General features: G+C 39.9%; 1 protein-coding gene across 1 annotated transcript; it reads right to left on the bottom strand.

The window, feature by feature from the left end:
- Positions 1-1182: 1182 nt before the first annotated feature.
- On the bottom strand, positions 1183-9916 carry LOC100987709 (putative UPF0607 protein ENSP00000332738). The gene has a single exon (XM_055114423.2). It carries the CDS (start codon positions 4472-4474, stop codon positions 3224-3226), a length of 1251 nt encoding a protein of 416 aa, XP_054970398.2. The 5' UTR covers positions 4475-9916; the 3' UTR covers positions 1183-3223.
- Positions 9917-12041: the final 2125 nt, after the last annotated feature.

The raw sequence follows: 12041 nt of genomic DNA, 5'->3' as shown, positions 1-12041 counted from the left end.
AAGAGCGAAAGTCAACCCAAATGGAAGGAATTTATGAAGAAAAGCATGCTGGAGACAGGTCCTAAATCATGACTGGACTATGAATAGGAGAGAATGGGAAAGAGGCATTATAGGCAGGGAATAAGTATGTGAAAAGGCACAGAGGCAGGAGGTTTGGGGATGTTTAGTTAGTGGTAGTCAACCAGGGAAAGGTTATGTACATGGGAGGTAGTCTAAGAGGGAACTTTGTCGCCACTTGGTAGATGTCCTTGAATGTCAACACCCTACATAGAAGCCAATGGACTTTCCTGGAACCCAAGTTTGATCTGGTCTTCACCAGTTAAAAGACTTAATCCACTTCCCCATTGCAGTTAGGATAATTTGAAAACTCTGTATTGGGACCCACAGGACCCTGTCTCTTGCCTCTGTCTTCTTTTAAAATTTGCCTGTGCTTCTGTTTCTGCTCATCACATTCTGATCCAGTTGGCTTTCTTGACATTTATTTTAAAAAAAATTTTTAAGTTCAGGGGTACATGTGCAGGTTTGTTATATAGGTAAACTTGCGTCATGGGGGTTTGGTGTACAGATTATTTCATCACCCAGGCATTAAGCCTAGTACCCACTAGTGATTTTTCCTGATCTTTTCCCTCTTCCATCCTCTGATAGGCCCTAGTGTGTGTTCCTCTCTGTGCGTTCATGTGTTCTTATCATTTAGCTTCCACTTAAAAATGAGAACATGTGGTATTGGTTTTTTTGTTTCTGTTACTTTACTAAGGATAATGGCCTCCAGCTTCATCCGTGTTCCTGCAAAGGACATGATCTCATCCTTTTTTATGGCTGCATAGTATTCCATGGTGTATATGTGCCACCTTTTATTTATCCAGTCTATTATTGTTGGGCATTTAGGTTGATTCTATGTTTTGGCTATCGTGAATAGTGCTGCAGTGAACATACCCATGCATGTGTCTTTATAATAGAACATTTTATGTCTTGGGAAGCTTCCCTTCTTTTCTAATCTTACAACTGTCTTATTTACCCCCTCAAGTGTATGCATAAATGTCGCATCCTCAAGAAAGCATTCCCTGACTCAAGGAAACCTGAATCAAGGCTAGGTTTCCTGCATCTCATATTCCCATTGTTCCTTTAATGTTTCTTTTAATACCAATTAAATATGCTCTTTAAGAAAACATTTTTTTTTTGTTTTATTGTCTTTCCGATATGTTTCTCTCCCACTGGATCCATAAAAGAAAACCCTGTGTCTGTTTTGATTTTTTGTCTTCTTCATGGTTGTACCCTCTACTCCTAGCCAGGCACACAGTTGGCCCTCAATAAAAATTAATTGAATAAGTGAATGCCAGATTAAATACATGTTCTCACTGAAATAAGTGTTGAATAAACACTGAAAACATTTGAATGAGAATAAAAGAAAGTTGAAAGATGGTTTGTAACATAAAAATACAAGCATGTCAAGAGACAGGCATGAGATTACAATTGTAGATCTTCCCAGTTGTGTGCTATCTCCATCCTTTTCTCATTGGCCATTTGTCCTTTCTACTTAACACCCAGAGGTTACTGTGGCCTCCTCTTGATCTTGGCCCCACATTTCTATTTATCCTGGTTTAATGTTTCTCACATTGAGATCCAAAGACAGATATATCTGTAGGTATATTCTTGGAGGTTGATATGTTTTATGAGAATTTTAAAATTTGAACTCCATTGTGATATTAATCTGTTATTTTGCCATTCCAAAACACAAAACTTCTAATTTTTTTTTCTGAGATAATTAAAAATTTACAAGACATTGTCCTCGAATGGGGCTTACAGTCCTTACACCAGCATCTCACAAACTAAAATGCATAGATTTTTCTTTTGTCTTTTTCTTTTTTCTTCCCTTTGCTTGGGTCTGTAGGTGACTCAAATTTTGAGAAACATTTGCCTGGACAGCAGCTATGCTGAACAGTGAGATAGAAATGAGACAGTGTCCGGAAGGAAGCGGCTAACTATGGCGACCGCCATGGAGCAGTGGGTTCTGGTGGAGATGGTACAGGCGCTTTACGAGGCTCCTGTTTACCATCTTATTTTGGAAGGGATTCTGATACTCTGGATAATCAGACTTCTTTTCTCTAAGACTTACAAATTACAAGAACGATCTGATCTTACAGTCAAGGAAAAAGAAGAACTGATTGAAGAGTGGCAACCAGAACCTCTTGTTCCTCCTGTCCCAAAAGACCATCGTGCTCTCAACTACAACATCATTTCAGGATGGAGTCTTGCTCTGTCACCAGGCTGGAGTGCAGTGGTGCGATCTCGGCTCACTGCAACCTCCACCTCCCGGGTTCAAGCCATTCTCCTGCCTCAGCCTCCCAAGTAGCTGGGACTACAGGCACAAGCCACCATGCCCGCCTAATTTTTGTATTTTCAGTAGAGACGGAGTTTCACCATGTTGGCCAGAATGATCTCGATCTCCTTTTTTTAACTAAAAAGTAAACTTTAATGTCGAAAATGCAAACTTGGGGAGGGCAGAAAGATCACACACAAGGCCGTCACTTCACACTTGGAAGGTTGCACAGCAGCGGGCAGAGACGCTCCTCACTTCCCAGAAGGTGCAGGGGCTGGGCAGAGGTGCTCCTCCCTTACAAACGGTGAGGGGGCCGGGCAGAGGTGCTCCTCACTTTCCAGACAGGGTGGCGGCTGGGCAGAAGCACTCCTCACTTCCCAGATGGGACGGTGGCCAGGCAGAGGCGCTCCTCATTTCCCAGACGGTGAGGAGGCCGGGCAGAGGCACTCCTCACTTTGCAGAGAGGACGGCGGCGAGGCAGAGGCGCTCCTTACTTTCCAAACAGGGTGGCGGCTGGGCAGAGGCGCTCCTCACTTCCCATACTGTGAGGCGGCTGGGCAGAGGTGCTTGTCACTTCCCAGATGGGGTGGAGGCTGGGCAGAGGCGGTGCTCCTCATCAATTCCTAGATGGTGGGCAGCTGGGCAGAGGCGCTTCTCACTTCCCAGACAGGGCACTGGCCAGGCAGAAGAGCTCCTCACTTCCCAGAGTGTAAGGGGGCCAGGCAGAGGCACTCCTCACTGCCCAGACGGGGCAGGGCCCAGGCAGAGGCGCTCTTCACTGCCCAGACGGTGGGGCAGCTGGGCAGAGGTGCTCTTCACTTCCCAGATGGTGCAGGCAGAGATGCTCCTCAGGTCTTAATCTCTTGACCTCCTGATTCCCCCACCTGGGCCTCCCAAAGTGCTGGATTACAGGCGTGAGCCACCACGCCTGCCCTGCCATCTCTTCTTTCTCCTCCTAAGCAGCTCTCTTAGTCTCCTGAATTTTGATGTTCTACTTAACACTCTCACGTTCTTATGCATGTTGCCCTGCTGGAGGCGTCCTTCTCTTTGGGAAGCCTTACACACCAACAGTGCCTCAGGAGATAGACATGGAAGCTTAGCTGGTGGGGGCCCCTCGTCTCTATCCCACCTCAGTTGCAGGGGAGGGGTCGGTTGCAGCTGCAGCGGTGGCCCCGACAGTTTTCTTTTGCGGGGCCTGTGGCCGGCAGCTCTGGGTGGTGAAGACCTACTTGATCCAAGAGCTGCAGGATCCTTGGGCTGCATGTCCTCCCCCACCATCAGCAAGCCTGGAGAGCTGGGCAGGTGGTCTTTACCCAGCACCTTCAAGGCTGCCTTCTCTGGCCACAGGGAGCAGCCCGGAACAGGGGCAGGGAGCACTGTTGAAAGTGGATCAGGCTTCCCAAAGGGAAGGATGCCTCCAGCAGGGCTGTGTGAACTGGTGACTCCATGGCCCTTGGAGTAGAAACTCACTGCATGCACCTGGGCCTTGTCAGTCTGGTTCTTTTCTGTCAAGCTCTTGAGGTGGACATTTCCCTCCAAGGGCCTGGGATTGTACCAGGAGGAAGTGAGGTTTCCCTGAGTCTCCAGGGGCCTAGAGGTGGAGGCTGCTTCCCCATTGCTACAGGGGCCCGTTTTATTGTCCTCCTGCCTCTGGGTCTCTACCTGGTCTTTCACCTCCGCTGCTTCTTTGGGCTCTTCTGCCCTCACCTCCATCTTCGGGAGCCTGCCTGGGATCACCTGCTCATCTAATGAAGGAAGTTGAAGGTTAAACTTGCCTCTGAGACGAGGGATCCTCACGGGGCTGAGGTGTCCAAACATCATGGAGTTACGAGCAGATAGCACGGGTTTCTTCCTTGAGGGGGCGCTCCAGACCACAGGGGGCAGGACCCTCTGTGGGGTGCCCGTGTTCCGAGGGATAAGACACAGCCTCATAGGGGCGCCGTCCCACCTGACTGGAAAAGAAGGCCCAAGATATCGCTGACGGTTGAGGAGGAGTGGGGAACGGCCCCAGATGCCCCAGGCAGGCACAGGTGCCGGAGCCGCGGGGTGAGCCCTGCCAGCTGGGAAGGCCTCACGGACAAGACGAGTAGGTTGCCGATGGCGTGGCCAGGACCTGCGGCGGAACCAGGAACAAAATACGCTTAGTGAGTTGCCCATTTTGAGCGAGTTGTGCACAGACGAAACTAAGGGTCAGAAGCGGAGAGGATACTCCTAAGTCACCCACTTCTCTGTGGCCGGGTGCACACTGGGCATCTGGGAGTTTATGACATCACTATGGGGCTGATGACAAAGCCAGGGTGTGGAGGAGTGCTAAGGAGCCCAGCGAGGGTGCCTACAAGAGGAGTCAAAGGGCAAAGGGTGAGACCCTTCCACCGGTCCAGCTGGACTCTAGCCTCAGGGACGTCCTGCTCCTGGGGGCAGGTGTGTGGCCCTGGATGGGCCCCCCTGTGGGGTTATTAGGGGTGCGGGGCTGATCCGCCAGAGCCCTTCCACCTGGCGCCTGGCCCAGGTGCTGGCTGGCACCCAGTGGCCCTGTCTTGGCCGGCCCTGTCCCCTGGGTTACAGGGCCAGAACCTGGAAGCAGAGCGCAGGACCAGCCAGATCCCACCAGGCTCCCCCGGGGCCTCTCCAGTGCCTCTGTGCCGCCTGGAGCCAGGCCTGCCTTCTCCATGGCTGCCGTGGCCTCAAGGGCCACCAGCCTCGCTCCGCAGGTTTCCAAAGAGAGGACGCGGTGCCCTGACCTGACTGGATGCGCCTCTTACCACATGCCTCCCTGGCAGGAAGGGTCTCTACTTTTTACAAATTTGCCTGAGACCATTCCTCAGGTCATTCAGGTGGTCATGGCCCAGCCAGGCTTTGAACCCGGGCTGTGCGATTCCACAGTTGGCGCTCTGGCCCGTGTGCCTCATGATCATGGATAAAGCATCAATTCTTATTTTTTCCTGTAGTCCTGGGGTACTTAGCACCGTGGCATATCTGTAATAAGCACATGCACACCTCGAATGAGATCTTCACTTCAACATACAAGTTGACCATGGCATGCTCTGGGCTCCAGTCCTCTACAAAGATGTAGGGTAGGAACTACCAGTTGTCAGCACAGCACCATCCCACATTGCTCTTCTAATGGAGCCTTTCACCCCAGATGTTCTTTGTCGTCTGATGGGAAGGATCCAAGTATGTAAAGATTATGTCCTAGATCAGCTTTGGTCTGTCCTAAAAGAAATTTGCCAGTGGATTATTCCATATGGATAAAAGTCAGTTTCTCTGGTCTTCCTGGAATGTGTCTAGAAAGAAAATACATTATTTACAAGTTCATAGTAGATCAATGTATTGGATTAAAATATGACAAACATAATTTGGTCATTGTGAGCATGCCAGCTCGGTCAACTATTCACCACACATGATGCCCTAAATATAACTCTAGGTTTTCTTATGCCCAAGAAAGGGACATACTCTTGGGTGTCTGGACTAGGGAAACATGTATGAAAAACCATTTGGCCACTCTACATCTTGTTACTGGAGAATTGAAACCATCTGTATTCAAAGATAATATTAAAAGGCAAGAAGTTAAAAAAAAAATGAGACAGTGTCTGTGACACAATAGTGATCAAGGTTTAGAAAGCAAGTTATAGCTTGATAAATTATAGGATGGGCAAAACTTGAATTGTGCTAAATTTTAAGGATGGAAATGACAACATATAGACAAATTGAGAGAGTGCAAAAACCAAATAAGACCCAGACAGGAAGTATAGAGGTAGCAAAAAAAATGGAATAACAACTGGGGTTTTAAGAGATCTTTATTAAACGTCAAATTTACTTGGCATCATCAATAAATGTCTCAAAAGGCATGAGACATTTCAGTGTTCTTAAATAGTATGCAACAAGCTCAAAGATGAACTTATTAAAAATATGAATGAATCTCTTAAAAATAGGGAAACAAGCTGTCTAAGTGAACCCACTTTTTAGGGGGAAGCAGAGACTCTGTGCAGTGTTTTACTTATGTATGAAAGATGTGTAATCACCACTTAAGGATCAAGAGTACTTAGATTTTCATATGGCCTGTAATGACCAGCTACTTTCATTCTCTTTTCTGATATTTTCTTCACTGACTTCTAGTTAGCAGATGTACCTTGCAACTTTCCTAGTACCTCGAAAGTTTTCTCTTTCTGAATTAAGTGCTGAAACCACAGTTTCCTAGATTTACACGGCCAAGCCAGTTCTCCATTGATGAGAGCATGTAACTCCCATTATAGCTCATGGGGACTCCATAAGTACTTCAAAGCAAAGAATAGACTCCCAAATGAGTGTTTGTCTTTCACCCCGATCCATTGAATGTCCTACTTAAGAGTAATGTAAGGAACAAATTTTCTTTTTCCATGTTCCTCTTAAAGATCCACATCTTTTATTTTTACCTTGATATTCTCTAAGTGAGATATTATTGAGATCTTGAGGGGAGGAAAAGATTCCTGTCTGATTAGCAAGAGAGCAGGGAATATGGCTTTAAATTTCTTTTAACATCTTTCTCTCAAATTGATAAGTATTTATGCAGCTTCTGTCTCTGGAGGGTAACCCTAAACATCAATCCTCAGCATCCCTATAATATTTGCAGTGCACAAGTGGTGTCAGAGTGTTAGTGACTGGAAATCTGTTACTATGGTTACCACCTATAAAAAGGTCACCTTCAGGAAATTTTTTCTGTGTGCAAGATAATACCGGGATAATGAAACTTCCTTTGGAGAGGATAAAGAACAGAGTTTGTTATGCAGGCCTATAATTACCTAGGTGGTTTTGGAAATCTGTATATTATAATCAGTGCTCTGTATTTCAATAAAAAGAACTACATCAATCAGATATTATCTAAGATAGAATTCCAGAATAATACCAGCAATAATGTTCTGATAGGGAGAGCAAGCTGTGATAAAGGGGATGTAGTTTGTTTCTTCAGTGCTAAGTTTTTTTTTATTATTATTATTGGAAATTGCTTGGATGTTTTAAGCCAACTAAGAGACAAGACATTATTTGTTGAGAAAGATTAGGCTGCTTTTAACTACTAAAAAGAGTATTTAGCTGCAATGTGCAATAGGTTCTCAGTCAGACATGACTGAAGTCTCTCAAGTATTAGTGAAACTAACTTCTAAAATCTGGGAACTTTTTAAGTTTCTAGCCTATCAACTACCTGCATATTCTCTAATCTCTCTGTCATTTGAGATTTAATCTCATATTTCTCACCCTACTACACTGGTCAGCGAGCTTCGTTATCACTTTTTGACTTCTTCATAGCATTCCCATCGGATTTGCATTTGGGTACAATTAAAAACTGGCTATGATCCAGTTTGGAATCCATGATGAGTTCATGAACCAAAGGGAGAATTGAGCCCCCTGTGTGTAGACTCAGAACATCTCAATTGAATCCTGGCCTTGACTTCTTGCTGGGGCTATGCTCTGTCATTGTGAAGAACATGTGCCTTTTCTGTTTGCAAACTACAGTTAAATAAGCATAAAAATCACTTTGGGGAGCTAGTGTTCTTTTAAAGCAAACTTGGGTTGTCAAATATGAAAGATTTTATATTTGTAGGCAAATTCCTTTTTTGAGTTATAGGTACATTCTACTCTTACCCGGAAAGTAATATATACTTTGACCATTTCTTAAAATGAGAGACTAACAACTGAAGGCAAAACTATGCACTCCAATCACTGGGCAGTGTTTTATTTACCATGTTAATGCCTGGAATACAGGGAGCATGGATATTATTTTACTGCTTTGTGATTCTAGAATTTCAAGAAGGGCCTTTCTGCTCAGAATCAGTTCAAAGTTTAATTTTTTTTAAATTTTCTACTTCCCATACCTGTAGGGATTCCACCAAAGAATATTTCTTATAACCTGAAGACAGGCTAAATCCTGGAGGGTGATGTAATATATGGGGAGAAACATATTTACAAAGGCCTGCCAAGAGCTGTCTTTTTGCTCATGTGCTTGGAGAACAGTGAAATGATAGGATGAGAGGAAGAGCTCTCAGAGGAGGAACTTTAAGTTACATATCTTTAGAAGTAGAATCTAATGTTTGGGTGGCCATTGTTTTATTTCATTTTTATATATCAGTGTGGCAATACAGCTGGAGAGATGGGTATTTATACGTCCTTAGTGCTAGTCTGAAAGGGCTTTTCAGTTCCTAATACACACATCACGGTCCTTTCCTTTTTGTTCTTTCCTCATCATCATGGAGTCTTTTTATTTAGAGGTCACTAACTACTCATGTTAATCATTTAGAACCACTTGGAAAATAACTGAGAATCCATAAATAAGATTTTTTTTTTTTAGGTATGGAAATAATGGGTATGTAAATCCCAGGCACTACAGTAAACCTTTCAAATTCTTGCATGTTCTCTGATCTCTGTATTCTCAAAAGCCAAGGGCCTCATTTTAGATCAGAAGCAGACAATTTCAAGGCATGGATTAATAACTGCTAAAACAAATAGGAAAGCAGGAGCTAGTAAAATCTGATCTCTGAGTAGTGAGGGAATAAAACAAAGTTATAAAAAATACAAAGAGTCATATACTGGAGCAATCTGAGGCCGTTTAGTATGGAAATAAAGAATTTGAAACAGTGCCTCACCTTTGAGGGCATTACTATTCACTGCTTGGTATAACTGACATGGAAACTGATAATTTTATAATGATAATTTAGAATTAAATAATTTATCACATTTTTTCTGTATAAAATATACCACATTACTTATGTTTACTAGGTTCTAGATAAAATGTAAACAGAGAAATATGTATAATTTATTTTAAAATTCAATTAAAAGTATAGTTCAAAAGTATATTTTATTTCACATAGAAATAAACCTTATTTATCTGAAAATATTTGATTACATGGATTATTTACCCATTTTTGCTTGGTACATGAGTTTCTTGCCCTAAAATATAAGAAAGTATTGGTGAAAAACTAATTTTTAAAGCATATGTGCTACTATCAGCTCTCTTTGCCTCTAGACACTAAATAATCTATTTTTCTATATTTCCCATGATTTTAGGTTCATTGTAATCATGACACCTAGAATACTGTCTGTGAAACAGCAATAGGGGTGAAATAGGACCAGGCACACAGTCTGTTCCTTTCCTATGTGTCTTCTTGTCACCCTTACCTGTTGAGAGCAGTGTCCTTGCCACGAGATTCTTATAGAAAACAGTGAAGTCCATCTCTGTCTTACTAGGTGTGTGTGTATTGCTGAACACAAGGACCTGAGATCAGTGGCCAACGCCGTCACCAACAACTTGGAGGAAAAAAAATCCTCCCAGTCTGCTGCTCCCCTGGGTTTCAGAGTTCCACATGGCCAAACTTGGAAACTTCTAGACTCACCATAACTCAGATTTTCACCTGACTCTACAACTGTTAATATGTTCCTAAATGTTGCTGCCGATCTGACTCACATGTTTAGTGATTAGATGGGCCTCAGTTGCATTAGGTCACAGTGACTGTCCCAATCCCTATCTTATCTAATTGGTGTTGTCTTTTGAGTGGCAGGGAGGAGACAGATAACTATTCATACTATTCTGTCAGAACTTCTCACATGCTAAAAACAGCAAGAATAGAAACAATATACAACAAATATAAAAAATTCAAAGGCAAAAGGAAGACAAAAATCCTATTCACTTTTAAGAAGTCCTCAACAATTACCCAAGCCACTCTGTTTCTGATACTAATCATTTTATGCATGTTATTTCATTTAATACTTTTACATCCATGTGAATTAAGTGCTATTGTTACCCTCATCCTGTTAGATGATCTTGAAGCTTTTTGAAGAAAGGTTAGGGAACTTGGCCGAGGTTGCCCAACTAAATGGTAAAGCCAGGATTGCAACTGATGTTTGCCTGACCCTACATTGCTTTCTCTTTCTATATATATATATATTTTATATATATATTATATATATATTTTATATATATATTATATATATATTTTATATATATATTATATATATATTTTATATATATATTATATATATATTTTATATATATATTATATATATATTTTATATATATTATATATATATTTTATATATATATTATATATATATTTTATATATATATTATATATATATTTTATATATATATTATATATATATTTTATATATATATTATATATATATTTTATATATATATTATATATATATTTTATATATATATTATATATATATTTTATATATATATTATATATATATTTTATATATATATTATATATATATTTTATATATATAATATATATATATTTTATATATATATTTATATTTTATATATATATTATATATATATTTTATATATATATTATATATATTTTATATATATATTATATATATATTTTATATATATATTATATATATATTATATATATATTATATATATATTTTATATATTATATATATTTTATATATTATATATATATATTATATATATATTTTATATATTATATATATTTTATATATTATATATATATATTATATATATATTTTATATATTATATATATTTTATATATTATATATATATTATATATATATTTTATATATTATATATATTTTATATATTTTATATATATTTTATATATATATATACACACAAACAGCATATTTAGTATATATCATATAATGTATAATATACTTAAATATTTAATATACTATACATAGTATAGTATAGAAATATATAGGTAAAATACATATTAATATATAAGTATACATAGAGTATACTGCTTATCTGTATATTTTCTCCTGTAATACATTGTAAGTTCTTTGAAGATAAGAACTATGTAATTTATTTTTCTATATTCTCTATTTTTGCTGAGTAAATTATTGAGAGGAACATGGTAATTACACTTTGCTATTTTGATTTTTCACAAAATGCAGTGGTTAAACCAATGTTTTGGAATCATACAAAGGAGAGTTTCAGTGAAATTTCTGGCATTTAATAACCCTGTGTCCTTGGAAAACATATTTAACCTGAGACAGAGTTTTTTCAAGTTGATAATACTTACCTTATAGACTTTAGAAAATAACATACACAAAACTTGCACAATGCCTGGCACATAGCTGGGAGCCATTGGTTAGTGATAATTATAATTGTGCTTATGATACTTCAGAGTGTCATAAATGCATGTAATTGTGAAATTTTTCTGAGTTTTATTAATGGTGTATATATGACTGTAAAGGTATAGCAAGTTTATTGTAGAAAAATATAGAAAAACATAAAACACAAAATCAGGTATAAGGAAGGGGTCCAGTTTCTGTTTTCTGCATATGGCTAGACAGTTTTCCCAGCACCATTTATTATATAGGGAGTCATTTCCCTATTGCTTGTTTTTGTCAGATTTGTCAAAAATCAGACAGTTGTAAGATGTGTGGTGTTATTTCTGAGGTCTCTGTTATGTTCCATTGGTCTATATATCTGTTTTGGTACCAGTACCATGCTGTTTTGGTTACTGTAGCCTTGTAGTATAGTTTGAAGTCAGGTAGGGTGATGCCTCCAGCTTTGTTCTTTTTGCTTAGGATTGACTTGGCTATCGGGGCTCTTTTTTGGTTACATGTGAAATTTAAAGTAGTTATTTCTAATTCTGCAAAGAAAGTCAATGGTGTCTTGATGGGAATAGCATTGAATCTATAAATTATGTTGGGCAGTATGGCCATTTTCACAATATTGATTCTTGCTATCCATGAGCATGGAATGTTTTTCCG

This window comes from Pan paniscus, chromosome 5 (genome assembly GCF_029289425.2).
Source record: "Pan paniscus chromosome 5, NHGRI_mPanPan1-v2.0_pri, whole genome shotgun sequence".
Taxonomy (NCBI): domain Eukaryota; kingdom Metazoa; phylum Chordata; class Mammalia; order Primates; family Hominidae; genus Pan; species Pan paniscus.
The sequence above is the reverse complement of the archived record's forward strand: the minus strand, read 5'-3'. Positions and strand labels throughout refer to the sequence as shown.